Raw genomic sequence first — 22,429 nt, 5'->3', positions numbered from 1 at the left:
AGTTATTAACTGTGGGAACCATCCCAAATGCCAAGCACATAGTGAGAATTCTATGTTTATCCTGAGGTTCTGTATGAGGAAAAACTACTTCCAGTGCATTTATTTTTCGAGCTAACCTAAACGGAATTTCCGTCCGCTTGGTGGGTACCTTACCCATGATCGGATGTACAGTTGCAGGGTTAATGCCTGGCATAACTGCATGTTGTTGCAATTGGGCAGCACGTGCTGGATTAGTATTTAATATTTGCATAACAAACTGTACTAATAGTCTGTATATTGTCATGAGCTCTATAGGCGGCGAACATCAGCTACTGCTAAGGTTGCTGCATCAAGGTGTGGTGTATATGTGGCCAATAAAGGCCAGGTTGGGCCATCATTGCTCAGTGGACCTAACCTAATATGTAATACTGTATGTGGTAGGGCTCCATCAAGCCAGTTATTATGGCCTTGATAAGATAAAGGTATTTCTAAATATGCAAAAGCTCTGTATTGTGCAAGTATCTTAGCAGGTGTGTAGTGGTGAAATGCATTTGTGTTCCCATCTACTGCTGTAAAAAATGACCCAAGAGTAAAACATTTCTGTTACACCAAATGTGACTGGACCACCCTGAGCCGTTAGGCCATTAGCCAATAAATGTGCAGTAAGGGGAGGTCGCATATTTACTGCAATTGCTACCCGTTGTGGGTTTGCCATATTAATGGTAGAAGTTGGTTCAGAGATAAGGACACCAAGTGGGGATTGGTCCTTTTAAGGTTCAAGCTTGAACAACCTACAGCTCAAGATAGGTACTACTTATCTAAGGAGGAAATCCTCAGTACCACGGACGTCTCCATATATAGTATTATGGTGTCTTTAGCCTTCGATGAGACAGAGGCTAAAGAGGATCCGAATATCAGTGCCTGACCAGAAATTGGCAGCGCCATGTCACATAGGTTCTCATTATGCTCATGAGACTACTGCATATAGGAGACAGGATCACATGGATTGTATGTTTCCACACCACATGACACCTGTCAGCCTAATACAGGTTCTTTGGCTAACTAGCAGTGCCTCATCTCTGGTCGAGATGATTGTGGCAACCGGGCACATGACAAGAAAGACTCCTCAGGGGAATCGTGGTTAATCAGATTCCATCCCTTTCTCTCAGTTACTAAAAGTCTCATACAGGCAAAGACAAGAGAGGCAGAATATAGTTCAATAAGGATTTATTGAAGTAACTGCATCTTAGATAAAATGGCATGTATTGCAATAACTCTAGGATGATAAAACAAAATAAAAGCAAGCAGGTGACTCACAGAGTAAAACACAAGAATAATCCTACCACACTGTCAATAGGAGTGAGAGAGAGATATATATATATATATATATATATATATATATATATATATATATATATATATATATATATATATATATATATATATATATATATACAGCGTAATAATCCTAATCTGCCCTTCGGATTTTACCACTGGGGGTACATCATCCCTCATACCTGGAGGAAGAAGCCTGTAGTCTAGAGAGACACTGTCCCCATGCGAATCAGGGGTCCAGCCGGCTAAGCAAGTAGCTGCAGCAAAGCAATCAGCATACAGTTGTCATCATCTGGCTGGAATCTCCCTCTAACATGTCTGGGACAAAGGGATGTTTTTATAATAAAACAGCTGACATTCTAAGAAATGGTCCATACATATGAGCGTTTGTTTTTCTGTGAATGTTGGTGACACAGCGTACCACGATTTTCGGCACCCTTAGCTGACTGTAGCCTTGGAGAAAGCACAAAGTGAAATAAATGTCATACTAAGAACATGATGCTTCCCTAGGTGGAAGTACAATGAGATAAAGAAAATAAAATAGCACCGCATATGTGGCCATTGCTAGAAAACTAAAGCAATGATGAATAAAATGTAACTAGATTAAAGTGCAAAGCAGCAGGCCTAGTAAGCTAAAAGAACATGTCTAAAACCTGGCTAAAATAGCTATACAACACAGCTAATATAAAAGTTCGTCAATTTGATGTGATGAGCTGGTGGCTTGAGCCAGGCAAATGGCATGTCATGTACAGATAAGGTAACATTTCCTTTAGCCCCTGGTCAGATAGACAGATGCATGGAAAATTGCATGAAGGACATGGTTTGGTAGGCCAGTTTATGTGGGGTAGGGCCAGTGCCTGAAAAGCACCAATACTGTGTACAAATTGGTGGAGTGGCTTAATTTTGTAAAGTGGAACAACAGTGATCATGTTGATTAAGTAAATGTTTATTTCAGTGGAATTTTTATTTAGTTTGTGCCAGAGTAGTTGGAGACGACAGGAAACTGGATTTGGCATTGCTCATTTGTTTCATTCTAGTGAATTCTCCTTTGAGTGTAATAAATTCTTCAAGTATTTGCACCACTGTCATACGAGTGTGATGTTTTTTGTTGGGATATGACACACCTGGTGTGCAGGGTAACACCGGGGTTTGATGTGTGTCAGAGAGATTATTTGTCTGAAAGGTTGCTGAGGTTGTGACAGTGGAGTGCTTAAGTAAACACTTTTTTAACATGTAAGTTTGATGGTGTGTGTGTGTTTGTGCATATATGTGTGTGTGTGTCATGTGGGGTGTGGTTATTAAGTGAATGTAATAGCTGGGAGACCCGTCCGGTGGTAATGGATTGACGTAGATGAGAATGGGAGAAATTACAATCTTTTCCAAGGCATCTACTATGTGTTTCTGGTGAATAGATGCATTTTTTATAATTTGCAAATTTGGTTTGATTCAATTCAGATTCAGAGGAATTAGGGGGAAAGAGTATAGTCCAAACCATAGATTCTCAAATGGTTTCCTTCTTAAATGATGGAGCTTCAATTTAGAAAGCTATAAAGTGATTGTTGGTGCAAGCATCCTTCAATTTACTATTACTGCTATAAATGTAACATTTTGTTAGTTTTCAGGTCAGTGTTTTAACCTTTGTGTTGCCTTCTTTTCTCCTCCAATTATCCTCTCTATTATTACTTTATATTTTTATTACCTTGAGGATATTGGGTACTGATTTGTGCTTCAACGATTTCAACCATATTTTATGGTACAAGAGAATTCGGTGCTATCTAGAATGATAATTAAATGGATCAGCCTGAATTTTGATGTGTAGTTACCTGAATCTACAAGGAGTATATGTTTCGTAACCACTGAGACTAAGGGCCTCATTAAGAGTTTGGCGGTCATGAGACCACCAAACTTGCAGTGGCGGTCGGACCGATGCACTCCTAGCGGTCTGACTGCCAGATTAGGACCCTGGCGGTCGGACCACCAGGAGACCGCGGCCACGGGCAGGATCACGGATCCTGATGGGTTGGCAGCAGTCAATCTCGAGTTCAGCACTGCGCTGATCACAACTTCTCTTTCCCCCAGTCTTTTCATGGTGGGGTCCCCACCATGAAAAGACTGACAGAAAGGCAGTGCTGGGGGCCACAGGGGGGTCCTGCACTGCCCATGAAAATGTTGTGGGCAGTGCAGGGGCCCCACTGCCCAGCACTCTCTGAATGCGCACTGTCTGCTAAAGCACACGTATAAATGCTAAACAACATGGGTATTTAATAACAAAATGATATTGATAATTGTTATTGCAGGAAACCCGATGGTGAAAGGAATCAAAGTGATATGTAAACAAGTATATCTACATTATGGATAAAGGTGTATATTTGAATAACTGATGATTAACATTCTGGTGGAGTACAGATTGGATTACAGGTATCTAATTGGGATTAGTTCTGCAATCCACTCTAGTGAGATATAAGAATTGATCAAATAGTGGAGTCTCATGTATGTGCATGTACACGGGGAAAATATGTTTAATTAATGGTTTAATTTATATAAAGATAAGTGTATTTATGTATTAATAGCATGGATATATACGAATTCAGTTGGTTGATCACTTAATTCACTGGGAGGATAAGGAAGTTGTATAATATGGATTGATTTCCACAGGGTTCACAGAGGTGTATTAATTGGTTTTAGGATATCATGGTTTAATATACTATGTAATATTTTATATGTAATTGCAGCCCTGATGAAGTCTATGGGTTATTTCCCAGACGAAACAAGTGTTGGCAAAAGTTTGGTGGCGAAAGTGGCTGGTGATAACAGCAGAGCTCAATGGGCAGCCATGTTGTGATGAGAAGAGCATCATGAAATAAAATTTGGAGATGGACTATTAACAGACATTGGTATGACGTGTGCCTTCATGTACAGAATTGGTTAATCAGCAATTCATTGCTGATTTCAGGGATTTGGTGTGTTTTCCCTGGGGAGTGCACCGTCTGATGACCTATTAAATATTGCATTTGAATCTCTTTGACATAGGGGACAGGCAGTGGCATAGTAGTCCTGAAAACTACCCTTTAGGCAACTATTATAAAGTACAAAATGTACATTCCAAAGGAGTTAGAGGCACCATGTGTGACGGCATTGGCTTCAGCTCCCTGAGGAGCCAAGGTCAATGTCGCCACACTGTTTCCACCGGGCTGATCGGCAGAAACCTCCTAGTACGGAGTATTCCGTCAGTCAGCCCAGTTGAAACATTGTAATTGGGCTGTGCGGTCTCCTCCGCACATGTCTGGCAGGCCAATGGTCAGCCCGCCTAACTCATAATGAGGCTCTAAGTGTTTTACAATTTCAAGAGCTCACCTTACCAAGAGACAGGACCTTCTTCTACTCCTAGGGAAAATTCCTCCACATATGGAAGTTTTTTTGATTGTCCACAGTACAAGGTTTAAGATTTCTCCTGGGGAAGATGGAGGGTCTGATATGGGTGGTCCCTTAAAATGTCATCACATAGTCGGAAATCATTCAATTTTCTTTATTATTCACAAACATTTTTTATGGAGTTTCCCTGCTTAGAGGATCTGTAGAACTACTGAAAAGGCAGAAGTGAAGAGTGTTTAAATGGTGGAATTGAGGAAAATAAATATGGTTGCTGTACACACCCACAAGTCTGCCATACCAAATGAGGCAGATTGTTTGCCACCATTTAAATTACACAGGTAGATCTAGCAGAGGTAGACTACACCTGGAAATGTCAACTTGTTTTGATTTCCATATATATTCATGGATATTATGGGGGTGTTTGAGAATCCCAGAAAGATAGAAATCTAACTGTAGATTTAAATCTACAGTGTGTAGATTTTTAGCTTTTTAAAAACCTTTTGGGTTTTTCTCCCGTTATAAAATAATTCTGGGCTGTGCTGATTAACTTTGTAGCCTCTTTCCACTTAAATGATATGGACTTTAATACAGTTGTAATTAATATACCAGTCTTTTTTCTTTACCATACTTTGGTTTAGGCTAAGCTCGTGACTTGAGAACAGTTACTTAGTGATAGGCATAACATTTGCTTTTTAAGACCTGCCTCTGCTTCCAAAATTCTTTGACCATATAAAATTTAATTAACATGAGTAACAAAATATTCAACCTTTGTGCAATGCCAGCACATACTGTCTTCTAACAGTTATATATCATGTATTTAAGGTGACCGTACACTTGATAAAATAAACATCTAAACAAGTTACAGTTTGATCAGGCATTGTTGCATATTCTACATCTAAATTAATATCAGAATGACTAAATGAATTGGTATGTTATGTTATTAAACATTATGTTGTCTTTCATAGCTTTAGCACAGAAACATTCCAAAGTTCTGAGGAGCCACCAAGTGCCTAAACACTGCTCCCAGGTTTGTGTCCATGCAACCACCTCACTGCAAATGCTATGGGCAAATAATCTTCTGCTTTACGTGACTTCTATTTACTAATGTGCTAGTGTGAAGCTTTCAGACGAAGGGGTATTTTTGATTCCAATGTATAATCTAGGGATAATAGATATTGCACAGCCGCCAATGTAACTATACTTATCTTTATTTTGTTAGACAAAATCTATGCAAAATATAACAGACAGCAGTAAAATTAAAAATACTTTTTTTTTAACAATATAGAAATACTATGTATGTTATTCTTCATGACCAAACCTTCCTTTGTCTCATAATAAAATTGAAAAAAATATTCCCCATTATTTTGATACATTGATTCTACCAATATATTTTAACACTTTTGACATTCAATGTTGGTTATTTATATTTACAACTGATTGAATAATTAATCAATGTTAAGAACTTGGACTATTTTCACTCTGTTTCCCTTTTTAACAACCAACTTCCATTATTTTTCTTTGTGCTTAAATGTCTTTTACTACTCTTTCTAACCAATAGCAAAAAATAATTTTCCTTTCATCAGTCATGTAGCTTGGATTCCTTAGTTTGTTAATCAATTGGAGCACCAGTGTACTGGATTTACTATTAAGGTATCATTTCTTCTTATAGTTCATGTTGAGAAATGATTATGACCAGCTAATAGCATTTTTGGTAATATTCAAATCTTTTCAATTTCAGATGTCTTTAAAAACAATTTTACTACGAAATCAACAAATAAAACGACGAAAAGGACAATTTCTAGCAATTTTTTATTGTCTGATGATGAAGATGAGCCCAGGAAGATGTCCTTTCTAAAGAGTAAAAACCTAATTGATTCCTATGAAGATAATGAGTGGGGGGACACAAATAATGAAAATAAACCGCCATCCAGCCAAGAACGGAGGCCTGATGGTGGGGAACAGAAATCGCCATTCTTTTCTGAATACCAGAAATACAATAAATCAATTATTCAAGATGAGGGAGATGCCAAACCTGTACCAATACCCAAACCAAGAGATTACAAAATTAAATCTTCACAATCAGGTGAGATCTCCTATGCTTTTGCTTTTTCAATCAGATATGCACGTTATTATTGATTTGTTAGTGAACAGGTTGGCTATGAATGCAACTATGAACATTATAAATAATTTAACCCTTCAAGCCAGTGGTAATGAACTAAATCTAAGCATGCATGTGAAGGTGGCAACTATATATCAGGACATATTTTTTTGCTAGCAAGAAAAATTATTTTGGACATGCTATATTGAAGATATGACTTGTTTTAGTCTAAAATGCATTGTGTGTAAGGGGTGAATGTTCTTCCGAATTCTGGTGTTGATTTAGCTTGATATCAGAATTTGTTTTATTTGTTTAGAACACACAAAAAGGGGATACAGTTAAAAGAAATGCATATTTCCGGTAGAAGTGGATTCCACATGCAAGTTAGCTGCTTGAGTAGGTACTGTGTACGATTTGGGGATTTTATGAAACCCTGGATGTTCTCTGTAGTGCACAATTCTCACGTGCCCTGGAGATGCCATGTTTGCTCACCGTTGAATTAAGTAGTCATCATGAAACAGCCATGTACCTAATATTTTATGCATCAGCTATACTTACCTTACCACACCCAGTACACTTTTACCCGTCTTTACTATCCACCCATTTCCCTACCTTTTTATATCCATTTTGTTTACACAGGTTCTCATTTTAAAGCTCCTAGCCAATATTTTGTATAACAATTTAATATTTTTTATGTGATTTAGCCATAATGTTCTAAGTAATATTAGTAGTTTTTTTTTAATGCAGTACTTTTTGGAGCAATGCAATGTTCTTCACCAGTGGATAGAAGTGACATAAACATTGCCTGCTATTAAATTATCAGGGCAAGGAGTATAGCGCTTGCTACTATTCAGCAAGAGTGATCCAGCATCCAACGGAAAAGCCAACATTTCTATGTTCCAAAATACTATTCTTCTTGATGTTTATCCCAGGGTTAAAGATGGGTAATACTCTGAGGATGAAACAATAGTCTCACAGTTTGGGAAAAAGAAAATACTGACTTCCCTACGTTTATTGACAAGAAGTGTGATCCTTTCTACCTTTTAGATCACTTTAATGAGGCGTAAAGATACCGCTTTCACCAACATAATTGATTTTTGCTACCACATCATTGGTAGCTAATTATAAGATGTTTTTGAGCTTCCTATTTACTTTTCATAGATTAATACCTTACTGTTTTTTTTTAAAGAAAAAAAACTCCTGAGATTTACTGGTGTTGGATTACCAAATCTTTGTAGTTGACATTAGAATTAACAACGTCTTCTTTTTGTGTGTTTTAAAAGAAAAAAAAATTAATTAGATTTGTACAAAACTGTGGTACCCTTTAAATAATCCTAGGCAGGGTGCCACATTTACTTTCTTACACAGGTTGCCCACTTGCAAATATACGGGGTGTCCAAAATTTACCATGAAATCCTGTCATGAGAGGACTTTTAGGCCTAAGACCCATAACCTGTAACCATTTATTACATAAGCCTGTATTGTATTCACGGTCAGAAAGGTCCTGGCCTGGCAATGTAGGCTAGACTGTCCTTAAAGGACCAGGACCAAGGGTTATTTGCCTACAACTGGATCTGGTCTGATATGGCATGGATTGTAAAAACGATGGACTGGGTTAAAGGCCAGAGTAATTATCAGTAGCTGAGATTAATTCAGGCAATCAACCCATCACATTTTTGTTTACTACATTTCTTATTATAGATTAACTCTCTAGGAGATATATATATATGTGTGTGTGTGTGTTGCCACCAGGTATTTATAGTTAGGACCTAGTTTCTATAGAAAAAAAAAACTAGTTTTTGCTTGCCTATATCTTTGGCGCCACTTGACTAATCTTCACAGATATTTCCAAAACAATTCATGTGAGCTGCTGTCTGGGAAGTTTCTGGTGGTCCGTGAAGCGGGCCAAGATTAAGCGGAGGTGAAATTTAGAGCGTTTCCACTGTTACTTCCCATAAGTAAAATTGAACAGCGATAGCGCCAAAACGACTGGACAGAATTACAGCAGATTTGGCAGAAAGGTAGCTCTTGGTCCAGAAAGAACCCTTTTTGTTATTTGGTGTAAATCCGTTCAGTAGTTTTAGAGAAATTAAGGAAAATCCTAATTTGTATATCTAGGGATGCAAAGGATTAGCGACCCCTCCTAATCTCGTGCTGAAATCTGATTGGCTGACAACACTTCAACAGGACGGTGTTGTCAGCCATGTTGAGACTGGGCTTCAGCAGAGTCCCACAAAAAAAGTTAAAAATAAAGAAGAGGGGCCAGGCTACAGGCACCCTGACCCCTTAGCTCTGGTTGTGGGATCCACAAATCGGGCAAAAATGACAAAAAAAACAACAAAAAAAACACTAGGCGTGGGCTCTTATGCTTCATTTTCTATAAGCCCCCGGGTGGGCCATGTCCTGGGGGCATTATTACAATGAAGTGCGGGGGCCCCTTGCACCCCGTGGACCACAACCTCCCTGGTGCAAAAATCATTAATGGAGTGGGGGAGGCCTGTTACACAGCCCCCAGGACCACCACCTCCCTAGGCTTGATTAAAATTGTCTGCGGGGGTAGGGGTTGGGCCCCCCCTCCATGCCACCTCCCCGAGGCTTCCTTCATGTTAGATAGGGGCCATGCAGCCCCATTTAGAGAGCAGCTGATGGCCCTGGGGGCCACCACCCTCCCCCCCAGGGTCTGCTCCTGCTATGTCCTAGGGGCCCACCCCTGGGACATAGTTGTATGCTGTGGCTTGGCTGAAGCTTTGAAGCTGCATCCAAGCCACAGCAAACACTCTGCTGTTTGACAGTCAAGGAGGTCCTGCTGCCAAACAGTGGAGCTTTCATCTCTGTTCCTTGCACGCATACCTGATGAAGGGTTTGCTTCAGTGAGTAGGTAGCTGCTGTTAAAGCAGCTCCTTGCTTCGTGAAGCAGTGGGACCGCAGGGGAGGCCTTGAGGCTTCCCCTGTGGTTCAAGATAGCCTGTAAAGGGCATGTTTTCAACTAAATAAATAATAAAAAACATGTAGGGACCACCGGGGAGCCCTTGAGGGCTCCCTTGCGGTCCCAGAGAGCCCATAAAGGGCTGAAAGAAATATTTTAAAAAAAGATGAATAGCTCAGTGTGAAGGTCACAGACCTTCACACTGAGGCCGTCATTATGAGTTTGACGGGTGGCGGAGGCTGCCGTGGTGGTAGGAATCAGCAGTCTAAAAAAAACAATCATACTACATTTATATTGGATAATTTGTACATTTACATAGAACATGCTATAACAAATTACAGTATTATACACATTAAGCATTTTGCCTCTGTCTACATGTATGCAAATCAAACATGTATTTCATCATCTAGCTCATTCACCGAAAAGAAAGTATGTGCCCAGTAGCAGGCCTAGACCTACAACTGAATTAATCTACCCAAATAGATCATATCTTTTACACCTTTTGGTTTTCACTATGGGTAAAATCAAATGTTTGTGTCATGCAAATATTTGCAGTCAATGTGGGTGAAGCATTTTTGAAAAGTTGAGGACTTCGTTCATATCTATGTGAATGATTTTCCAGGCTACAATGGTGAAAATAGTTCTACAACAGAAGCACACTCAAATTGGAAGTGAGCTAAGGGGAAATGCCACACAGTGCTGGATATAAACAAAAGTACAACCTATGTTATCCTAGAAGAGCAGTGTGGTCTGGTCTGAAAGCCAAGTTAAACCTATTACTCAAATCCCACTTTTTTGTAATAAAACATACTCTCCTAATTATTAATCTTGAATGATAAACATTATCTATGTAACTCTAGGAAAGTGGGTATTAATGGCTTGTCCTTGAAGTAACAAATGGAACGACCAGCTTCCCAAATAATGTGAAAAAATTGCGACCCAGGTCAGAAATGTTTATGCCACAACATGCTTTCAGATGAGCTCACATATAACTCATACAATGGATTTCAAATTTCCAAATTGGTATAAGGTTAATAAACAGTTAAGAATTTAACTTACCAAGTAGTGGTCTCAGTCCAGGTTAGCTATATGCAGTGAGCTTGGATTTGGCTGTTTCTGTCCCAAAGGCACAGATTTGAAGTTTAAATGAATTTTAAAATTGCAAGAATTCTTTGTAGCAGGGGGCAAGGAGAAATACGGTCTAAAGTAATGTTCTGTTTTAAGTGTAAGTGGGAAAGAATTTTCTTTTCTCTCATTCCGCCTATCTGTACTTTTCACTGTCCATGGACAGTTGACTTATAGCAGTTAATGGTAATTTTTAAATAAAAATGATTGTTCATTTAACTTAGGCAAATGTATTTGAGATCTGTTTAACAGGCCACAGCCTTTGCCAAGGTCACTATACCATATGTCAAATATAAATTGAGGAGGAATACTTCAAAAAGATTAATTCATTTCCTTTTTTCATAAATTACCTATAGAATAATTTTCCGCTGTCACTTCACAGAGTACTCATAATTTGTTTGTATGGTGTTTCCCCAGAAAGCATGTAGAAGCATGTTTTCAACTATAAGTCTGAAAATGCCACTTTTGGAAAGATGCAATTTTTTTAGTTTAACCATTCTGTGCCACTGCCGGTCTTTGAAAACACATCTGGGGTGTGTGACAGATGGGCTTTGTGCATTTCCTCTAGACAGTCACACACGGAGGGAGCTTGGGTGCGACATTTGCATCCCGATGGCCCATCATCAGGCTGATGGGTCTGCCTGGGGATTAATGGGAGGGAGGAGCTGACACACCTGAATAGGGCAGTGCTTCTCCCCACACAGAGAGCTCCATAACCCCTTGTAGAGTGTCTGGAGCCAGGGAAGGAAGGGCAGGGACAGTTGGACTTCAAATGCTTCAAATGCTCAACTGGGTATAAGTATTGCACCCCAAACCCCAACAAGGAAGCAGAACTGCTGTGCTGCCAGGAGGGACTGCCACTCTGCTCAGCTGCATTGCTGTTTTGGCCTGCTGCCTCTTGCTTGGGAGTGAGAAGAAATCGACTTTGCTCTCTACGTCCTCTACAGAACCAATTGAGTCCAAGGGCTTGCTTGCTTGCTTGCCCCCATTCTTTCAGGACCAGGGATTTCAAAGACTGCCTGCATCTCTGCTCCTGCTGTAGGACTCTGCCATCTGTGAATCCTACTCTTGCCTGAGGTGCCAATCCAGTCCTAGGTTGTAGAAGTGGGTTTTGCAGCTGTTTCTGTGCAAGAATCAAAGCATTGGAGCCATTGGGCTGCCCGGAACCAATGCACTGCCCTCTGACACAGACGTTTTGCTGATTCGACAATGATGCAGGACCTGACAGCAAGGTTTGACGATGAAGCAGCACCGATCCGAGGAGATCACTGCGCAGCTCGATTACGACACATCGCATACATACCAATGGAGGTGGATGCCGATCAGGGCCCAACTGTGAGGCTCGACACCAACTTATCTACTGGATTGCGTGAATTGAAACCAACACATTCCTTTCACATCGCTCCTTGACAACGACGCTTGCTCAATCCAAGGTTCTTTTCCAGCAGGCTTTGCGGGCCTCCTGTAGCTGGCGTGCACCCCATCGCAGTCAGCCTGAACTTTGGATTTACCCCGGTCTAGCGTGACCTCAAGCAACCTTTCAGCACTATTGACTTTAAAACACTCATTGCAGTTTATTCTTTGAAAATCCATATCTTGAGTTCTACTTATTTGATTTTTGTCATTTTGGTCCAGTTTTACTCAGATAAATATTCTCTATTTTTCTAAACTGGTGTGAGGTTTTTCTGGTGTTTTTCACTGTGTTACCGTAATTATTGTTACACAAATACTTTACACATTGCCTCCTAAGTTAAACCTGACTGCTCTATGCCAAGCTGCCAGAGGGTGAGCACAGGTTCATTTAGAGTGTGTATCAGACTTACCCTGGCTAGGATTGTTGTCTCTACTTGGACAGGATGCGCTAGAGACCCAATTTCTAACACATACTAAGAAAATGTCCTGTTGAACCTGTTTGCCTTAGGGTGGTCTTTCCTCCAAACGTTTTTTCTCTTTTCCTCCATTTTGCTGTACTTATTTTTGTTCACCTTAGGACTCTGTGCACTTTACCACTGCTAACCAGTGCTAAATTACTTGAGCTCACTCCCCTAAAACATAGTTAATACCCAATTGGAATATTTATTTACTTGTAAGTCCCTTATAGAGCTGTATACCATGTACCCAGGCCCCTCTAAATTAAATGCTGCGAGTAGGTATCCTGCTGTTATTGTGTCACCTACTTATGTAGAGTCTTAAAACATGTCTGACAGTGCAGCCTGAGTGCAGTTGTAAATCATGTAAACTTTGTCATAAAACTCCCTTTCCAAGCCTTAAACTACTCTTTTATTACATACATGTCACCCCTCAGGTAGGCCTTAGATAGTTCATAAGGCAGGGTGCATTGTAATTAAAAGGTTGGTAATGTACTTTTAAGTTTTACATGTCCTGGTAGTGAAGAACTCCTGACTTTGTTTTTCACTACTGTGAGGTCAGCCTTCCACATAGGATAACATTGGGTTGCCTTATTACATTTAATAAGTGCTAACTTTTGATTGGGACCAGGTGTTCAATTCATGTTTGGTACATATGAAATTGTAATGAAAATCCCACTTTAATGGTAAATTCTGATTTTTTTTATTAGAATTTTGAAAATTACACTTGTAGAAAGTTGAACTTTCCTGCCTTTAGGCCTGTTGTGTCTGCCACCTGTCATGGGTCACATGACTAAGTGTAGCTGACAGACTTTGTGAACTCCTCCCAGACAGTCACACAATAGGGGGATTAGATGTGCCTTAATGGGCCTTCTACTGGCAGGATGGGGTGGCGGAGTTAAGCACAGCCCCATTTGCAACTGAATATGATATGCTGATCCTTCAAACAAATGGTTTGTCACCTCCACATTGTCACTGCAGCCAGGGAATTGGAGTCAGGAACTTCCATGAACTTCAAAGACACTGTCTAGAAGCTTATCCCACCTTCCAGAAACAGGGCGACGAAGTATAAAAATAGATCTTCAGACTCCAACTCTTCAGCTCACTTCTGAACCTGCAGAAGGACCCTCTGAGGACTTCCCCCTGCTGTGCACTCTACGAGACTGCTTTGCTGTACCTGGAAATACTGCTGGTTAGCCCTGCATCTTCACCTGAACCCAGGATTAGCAGGTTGACTCCAAAGGCTAGTTTGCTTGCCTCCTGTTCAGAGCCACAGGGACACAAAAAAACTTCACCATCTTGATCCTGCACCTGGACCCAGCCTGAGTAAGTCCTGAACCCCCAAGTGGTGTTCCACTAGCCTTAGGCCCTTGATTTATATTGCTAAAGGTGCCGATATAGCCAATTCACAAACCGATTTGAGAACCAGAAGGAGACTGGGACCAACCTGCTTGCCTATCTTTCTGATTGACTTTGCGTCTTCTCCCAGTATGTTCTTCTCCACATCAACAAATCTTTTTCAGCAGTCCTTTGCCAAAGGGGTATCCGGCTTTATTGAATTGTCTTTAGCTACAGCCCTCTCCCTCATCACACTGGAATTGTTTTACTTCCAAAAAAGAGACTAAGGGGGTCATTATGACCCTGGAGGAAGGCAGCGGTATTTTGACCCGGCTTACCGCCGTGGATTTCCTGCGGTTGGAACCGCCATGAAATCCATGGCGGTAAGCACTATCAGTGCCAGGGAATTCCTTCCCTGGCACTGATAGGGGTCTCCCCCACCCCCCACCCCCACCGACTCCCTCCACTACACCCCCCACCACCCCTGCCACCCCCCAAAGGTGGCAGGGCCACCCTCCGCACCCCGACCCCCAACATCATAGAACTCACACACACACGACACGCACGCAGGCACCACCAACACACACACACCGACATACATGCCTACATCCACACACACAGTCAGACACGCACACCCACCCACATACAAACATACACGCACACATCCATACAGACATACCCACAGACATACACGCACTCATTCCCAAAACACGCAATACCCCCGCAAGCATACATGCACTCACACACCCCCTCTATATACACAGACGCACACCCCCATGCACCCACACAACACCCCCCTCCCCTAACGGATGATCGACTTACCTGTTCCGTCGATCCTCCGGGAGGGAACGGGAGCCATGGGAGCTGCTCCGCCGACACCACACCGCCAACAGAACACCGCCACGCCGAATCACAGGACTTGATTCGGTGGGCGGTGTTCTGTTGGCGAGGCGGTGAAGGTGGAGCAACCTCCACTTCCCCACCACCCACCAGTATGGCTGTTGGCGGCTCTCCGTTGGAAAAAGAACAGAGAGCAGCCAAGAGTCATAATACGCCGAACGGCAAACCGCCACTACTGGCGGTCTTCCACACGGCGGTTATTCAGCGGTCTTGTAAAAAGACTGCCGAGGTTGTAGAAATATTTACCACAGCTTTGCCCTAAGGCTCTTGGGAGACAACTCTTCCTCCTGAGGCACCACCTGCAGCTTTTCCCTTCTGAACTTTACCTTCTCAAAACAATTTTCTCAAAATTTCTTTTAAGTCCGAAGGTAAGAGCTGATCGTGCCTCATACACTTCTTAAATCCAAACAGCGCTCCATTGCGGTCGGCCATATTTTTTTACTTTACACCAGCCTCACGTTTCTACATGTCCGTGGTTGGCGCTTTGATCTTTTAGGTGCTAGCTTTTACTAAAACTTTAGAAATTCATAACTCCTGTTCTACTGATTTTTGTTGTTTTGGTGTCAAATAATGCATTAAAATTTACTCTATTTTTCTAAATTGGTGTGGGATTTTTCTTGTGTAGTGTTTTCACTTTAATACTGTTTGTGTGCTGCATAAATATTTTACACATTGCCTCTGTTAACGCGTCCTATGTTAATTTATACACATTGGGACTCGTTTTAGGCCAATAAATCTTGTGACACAGTGGTGAGACACCGTAGGACGAGATAACTGATCAATATGTCAAGTAATATATCAATAATGTCATCAATATTCACCACCACAATGTACTTTACTTTCGATAAAGTCATTAATCAAATTTTCGGCGCAACCATGGCCTTTCAGCCATGAATAACCACACCCTTGATAGAATTTTTATGAATTTTATTCCCTATTGATTACAATCTACGAGCAGAAGAGTTAATCTCAATACCAGAAAGCATAAGAGCATAGTCACAATATGGCAACTGTGATAAGATTTAATTAATGAAAGAATCACAAACATAAGAACATAACACGGCGTGAACATAGATCAGAATACAGTGAATATCAAATATGTCTCAGTTCAGCATAGCGTAACGTCAGTTATTTGTCTATTTGCGTCAGTTGAAGTGAACTCCTATTCTAACCACTAATTAGCATCAGCATGTTGGGCTTCATGCAAAAACAATTTAGAACACCAATTTAGAAAACATCTAACTATGGTCTCTATCAAAATGAGCAGTTGGTACCTAGAAAGGAAAAGCAAACAGACAAATTACAAATTACATTGTCATAATTACCCTCCAAAGATTAGGTCAGCACACAGGATCATTCTTCGTCTTCAGGACATCAGTCAAAACGCCGTCAGTCTAAACTTTGCCTAGAGGACAGGGGACACTTCCCTCATAAGGAGGAGAAGTGTATAGGGGCAGTCTATGGGTGAGGATGGCTTAATAAGTCTCAAAGTCACCAAACAGAGTGACAGAGTTTCTGGATAAAATCAATAGCATTCCCTACCTAATTCTCCTAATCCTTCTGTGACATGGGTTTTTATCCCTTTTTCGTAATACCTTCCCCCAAGATTTCATTGGACAGTTGATATACCCCACTATCTTTAACCTATTAAATTATACAGTAGGTAATACTAATTGTCACCCCACGATAATTCGTAGCACTTTGATTGGTCTTCGTAATTGGCATTTTCGGAGGTGGCACATCTGGAGATAATTTCACAGCTTGGCACGTCTTCTCGGGTCATGAGTTCCTTTGTCCATGGTTTAAACGTCCTTGTACATTACATTAATATACATTTGTTTCAACTTTGTGTATAAACTCATACTAAAGCAGCAAGCATGCGGATGAGAACAAAATTGTACTGATACATTATATTGAAGAAAAGGAACATTTTGCAGGGTCATGGCCCTTTGCGAGTCAGGACGCTGAAAAACAGAAAAATGCTTTTAATATGAGAGCCAGGCAGCTAAAACCCACAGCTTACGCTAACTTAAGGCCTATGAGATTTTTAGTGCAATATCATAATTGTTAATATAACTTGATTAACCATAGCATTAGTGATTCTATTAATGAGTTATTGGTTCGCATATACATTGGTAGCCACACACATTATAGTCATAATTCAAATGCACGTTTAAGCAAAATCACTATTATTTTCGTCTTCTATGCAACATCGTTGAGCATTAATATGAGCATTTAATTTTAATATAAGTTATTGAAACTACGCTCTCTCACCTTTAAAGTTTGCTCTTTGTGCCAAGCTACCCAGGGTTAAACACAGGTTAATTTTGTGACTGTCTGTGTTTCATACTGCAAGGGATTGTGGCTCTTGCTGGACCACTTTCTCAAAGTGCGTAAAAAGTCAAGTAAACTTGATTGCACCTTTGCTTCAGTTTTGTGCAAATTATTTCAGTGACTAATGTTTGAGCTGTAGCTGTGTTTTAGTAAGATGAGCATAAGTAACTAACAAAAGCAGTGGTTAAATTGAATATAACTTGATTTGCTAATAAAAGCGCAATGTCCTGACGCTCAAAAAACCCTTCTGTTTCCTTTAGAAGAAGGGATTGCCATTTCAGCATTGGATGAAACCTTTAAACCAACACCTCTCCAGAGAAGCATTTTAAGAAGAAACAATCATGTAGAAGAGTCTAGAATAGACGAGAGAAGTTCCAGCAGCAGGCCCTCCTCCTCACACTCTGCACCCTCATCCATGACAAAGCTGAATGGCAAATCATCGGAGAACATTGAACTCTTGGAAACTTTCATTTCAGAGGTAAATGCTTTGCTGAACCTGAAATATTCTGGTAGTACAAAAACAACTATGTTGCCCTCAATCTGAACCACTTTTTTGTGTATATATGACCAAGGCTGTTCTTACTAGTGGTCTCCATATATTATACCTTTCATGTCATTTTGTACGGCGCAGTTTTGTATGCAGGCATTTTTAGTTTTTTTCTAGTGCACAAATGCAACTGTGGAGCAGCAGCAGAACAATGTAAAAATAGGCCAATCATCAATAGATGTGGCCAGTGTGAAAGGGCAAAGAAATGAGGGAGTCCACATCCAGCACCACGATGACTGGTATGTACCATTTAGGCATACCCTGTTAATTCTTATCCAGATATAGATTTCCACCAGGCACCCCTGTATGACAACTTCCCCCTTGCTTCGTTTCACCTGCATGACATCCATAGTAGAAACTTGGAAACAGTGCTTGAGACTATAAAAGAAAAATGATTAAACCGTTATTTCATGCACGGGTTACCTCAGCGTCATCATGTCACCTGATAAATAGAAAGGCTGTAATTTAGATGTTGCTCAGGCTCACAAATCAGCTAGCCCCATAGAGTGTATTCATAACCAATGGGGCTCATGCAGTAGCTATTCTGTATTTGTCTAATTTTGTTTTTAATAGATTGACCTAATTAGACAACATTCACAAATCGTAGCTCTTCACAGATTTACGATTTAAACGTTTTTTAAATTATTCCTAAGGGATTTGAATGTGACAACAGTTGTGTCCCTTCTTTCATTTTGTAACCCCTATTGCTTCTGTCCCCCACCCAACATGATAGTGTATACAGGAAAATGTGCAGTGTAACCTCCTCCTCAAATTGCAGATACCACGTTACATAACCTCACCTTCATTCATGTAACTGCTAAGTGCCAAAATGGTCTGTCCTCCTTCAAACTCTTCCAAGGATTGTCTTTGTAAACTTTTTTTTCTTCTGAGTACCGCCTCTAGTCTCAACCCTAACTCTATTAACCAGCAAAAAAAAAATTGGTGGGGGTTATTTTTCATAAATAGGGCTGGTAGGATTATATTTGCCTACTTTTCAATTAATATGTTTTAAGAGAGGATGGAAAGACAATATTTTTTTGCCTATAAAAGTGCTACCAATGTGTTAGAAAGAAATATGAGGTAACAAGCAGGACTCTGTCTGAAGGATTCAGTGCGCCTCCTGTGAGGAGGAAAAATAGCTACTGGTGCCCTTTCTAGAGGCAGACCTGCACGTCAGCTACTTGGTATTTTTCCCTCTTTTTCCAAAACTTTACTTACTTAGTTCAGGTTAATTATGTAACTTAGGGTCAGGTACCAAGGCCAAGTAGGGAAAGACCATGTGCTGGCCAAGAGTATTTAATGAGAAGCTGTTTGAAGGCGTCTTCCTCAGATAGGCCCGGTTCGGAGAGCCATCAACCTTTCCCACAGATTATCTCCGAGCTTGTTGATTTTGGCAGGGGGACCTTGTTCCAATTGAACCCCAAAGAGAATGCATGTTTTTTTAAATCTGTTATCCTGGTACTTGCTTCCATAGCTTCTTTCACTACCAAGAATTTATTTCCAAAACAATCTAGAGACCTTTGAAGCTTCGCTATGAAACCAATAGCTTATTGCGAAATCTCAGAAAACAGGAATTCACCAACAAGTTCTAGGAAACTAGATTCAATTCTCTCCTTATACCCTGAATCATGGTTGCAGGTTGCTGCAGCAATAGCCTCATGAGGATGGCCCCCTCCATCAGATCCCAATTGCAAGAGCAGTCAAGATTAAGAACCTCTGCGCCATACAGCCCTTGAGGAGATATTTTGTCTTCATAAGCCTTCATTAGAGGTGTAAGGGTGAATCCCTCATAATATGGGTTAAATTTGAGCAGAGAACCAGCTTGCAACATGGACCTCTGCTTGACGTTCCCTATGTGTGGATCCCCCACACAGGTATCCCATTTTAGGTTCCTATTGATGTACAGCCCTAGATATTTATAGAAATGCACTACTTCCACCTCCTACGTATACAAGTATCATTTAAAGTTATTCACCTTATTTTCAAAGACTGTTTCCCAACTTTGGGGGAAAATTAATTTGTTAAATCTATGGATGCTGGGAGGTCTGCCAGGAGTAAGCTAAAAAGCAAAGAAGCTAAGACATGCCCTTGTTGGATGCCATTCTGAATTGGGATCTTTTACAGTATAATAATCTACCAGATTTATCAAGTTCGACTTGTGCCCAGTTATCTGCATGCAATGCTTGTAATGCACTTTGGAGGTCAATAGGAAACTTCCAGGAGTGGAGTTTTTCCCATAAGAGACCTCTGTATACTGTATCAAAGGCTATATGGAAATCAATAAAACAACAACATAGCTTTTGGTTCACTTCGAGGGATTACAGTATGATGGCCCAAAGAGGAAAACAGTGGTATATGGTTGAGTGACCCTCCTGAATCCAAAATCCTCCTTACTCAATCAGTATGATCTTATGCTCTTATGCCCAGTCATCCAAACAGGGCAATAAAGGTATTGAGACCACCTTCTCTGGCATGCCAGGTGGCTCATTAGTTTATAATGTGAGGTGTTTAAACCATTCCCCCTTTTTAGCCCGCTTAGTGCGGGCGTCCGCGCCCACACTACCTCCCTGGTGCGGGTCACAACCCGTGGCTGACACTAGGGAGGGGGTTAAAAAATCCTCGGGTGAGTCGCACCCCAGGATTTTGTTTTCTTCAACAAAACCCCTGGGAGACACAGGCGTGCTGACGTCACTGTCCCAAACTGCCTTCCCAACATTCGGGAAGGCCTTGTTTGAAAGGGGAGACTCTCCCCTTTCAAACGAGGCCTTCCTGAACAGGTTTCCTGGCCCTCGATTGCAGTGGCGATCAAGGGCCAGGAAACCCCACTAGACATCAGGGATTTCACTTGGGAGGGTCGGCCACCTCAGTAAACGGGGGCACATTTTTTAAATTCAATGTAGGTGTCCCCTGGGGGGGGGCGCGATCACGCCGGATCGTGTCCCCCCCGGGGCTAAATAAAAAAATAAAAAAAATTCAAAGGGGGTCGCCCGTTGGCAGGGCGACCCCATGTGGGGGCAATAATGTTTTAGTAGTTGTATGGTTTCCCTGGGGCCATTACGGCTGATGGCCCCTAAGGAAACCATACAACTACAAAAAAAAAAAATATATGTATATATATATATATATATATATATATATATATATATATATATATACATAAATATATATATACATAAATATATGTATAGATTGATATATCTATCTATGTAGATATATAGATCTATTCATTATATAGATCACTTTTGTCAATGCATGTGTGGTTTCCCATGGGGTTGCGATCAGCCCCCAGGAAAACCAGACCCACATATAAAAGTGATATGTGTATATATACATATATATATATTTGCCACCAGTTGACTTTCAGTTGCAGCTTGCATCTTCAAGCAATGCACATACTTCAACTGACGCATTTCAACTGAAGCTTTTAGGCAGCAATAAAAAAGTCAAGTAAGTCTTGTGATTGTTTCTGCTACAAAAGGATCAGACTTTTGTCTAGTGACAGTTTTGGTGCCATAAAGAAGTGCAGAGGGTTTATATGCCTACTGCAAAGAGCAAATCTGTATTATGTAAATAGCTGAGTACATTAGTAATATCAGCCTTTACCTGCGCTATAATACAAATGAAATGTATGTGCGGGGGAGGCGGCTATGGAGAGTTGAAGGGCACTTTTGCTGGGTGGTAGTGAGGGAATTTGAGATGGAGGACATGGGAGTGGGAGCACCAATAATGATTGTTGGACTAGGCGCTAGAGGTGCTAAAGACTGTGACGATTGGTATGTGACAAGTTGTTTTTTTGAGTGTCTTGAAAGAACGTGCTGATTGAGGGAAGAATCGCAGGTAAGGTGACCTCTGCTGCTGCACGTATCACACACACACCAGCAATTTTGTGACTGGGTTATAGAGGGAGACGGGGACAGCAGATACTGAGACAGCATCCGAGGGATAAGACAATGGTGAAGACCCTGGGAGTGATTTTTCAGTCTGAGTAGTCCCATTCAATAACTCCTCTTCCAGTAATTATGAGGGAGGTGATGAGGACAGTCCTGTTGTCCCTTCGCAAGCACAGTCTGTGCAACAGGACAATAGCGGGTTAGCCCCACCCAGAGAGCAGGTGAATGCAGCGGCAAGCACAGAGAGAGCCCTCTCTTGGGAGGTCCTTAATTTGGTTTACCCCCAAATTCCACCACCCAAATCGTATTGTGGAGACCTCAAAATGATCTATCACAAAACAAACTGGTTTTGTAAGGAAGGCACCTGTGTTTTTGGTCCTGGGCTCGGCGGCCATATAGGGAAACATACTAAACCCAGACATTTCCGAAAAATAGACATCCGGGGAGTCCACAGAGGTGTGACTTGTGTGGATTCCCCAAAGTTTTCTTACCCAGAATACCCTGCAAAGTTGAAATGTTGAATAAAAACTCTATTTTCTTCTTGCATTTCTGTCACACAAACCACAGTAATATGCTGGGATCCACAAAATTCCTACTACCCATTGATTCCTCACCTGTCCTGATAAAAACACTACCCCACTTAAGTGCCTGTACCTAGTGCCTGCATCAGGAATGGATCACCCCAGGGTCAACAATTGCCTCGTGTAAGAACCAACA

At 41.0% G+C, this 22,429-nt stretch overlaps 1 protein-coding gene across 5 annotated transcripts in view; it reads left to right on the top strand.

Moving 5' to 3' along the window:
* MAP9 (microtubule associated protein 9) overlaps positions 1 to 22,429 on the top strand; it is a 169,856-nt gene that overhangs the window by 39,755 nt on the left and 107,672 nt on the right. For 2 of the 5 annotated variants that reach the window (XM_069243068.1, XM_069243059.1), the window contains exons 4-5: positions 6,425 to 6,769; positions 17,536 to 17,753. In XM_069243068.1, the coding sequence (XP_069099169.1) occupies positions 6,425 to 6,769; positions 17,536 to 17,753 (563 nt within the window). Of the gene's footprint in view, positions 1 to 3,630; positions 3,733 to 4,046; positions 4,209 to 6,318; positions 6,337 to 6,424; positions 6,770 to 17,535; positions 17,754 to 22,429 lie in introns of those variants that run through there. The other 3 variants (XM_069243075.1, XM_069243083.1, XM_069243094.1) reach the window with 3 other exon arrangements.

This window comes from Pleurodeles waltl, chromosome 1_2 (assembly GCF_031143425.1).
Source record: "Pleurodeles waltl isolate 20211129_DDA chromosome 1_2, aPleWal1.hap1.20221129, whole genome shotgun sequence".
Taxonomy (NCBI): domain Eukaryota; kingdom Metazoa; phylum Chordata; class Amphibia; order Caudata; family Salamandridae; genus Pleurodeles; species Pleurodeles waltl.
This window is presented reverse-complemented; position numbering and strand designations above follow the sequence as displayed.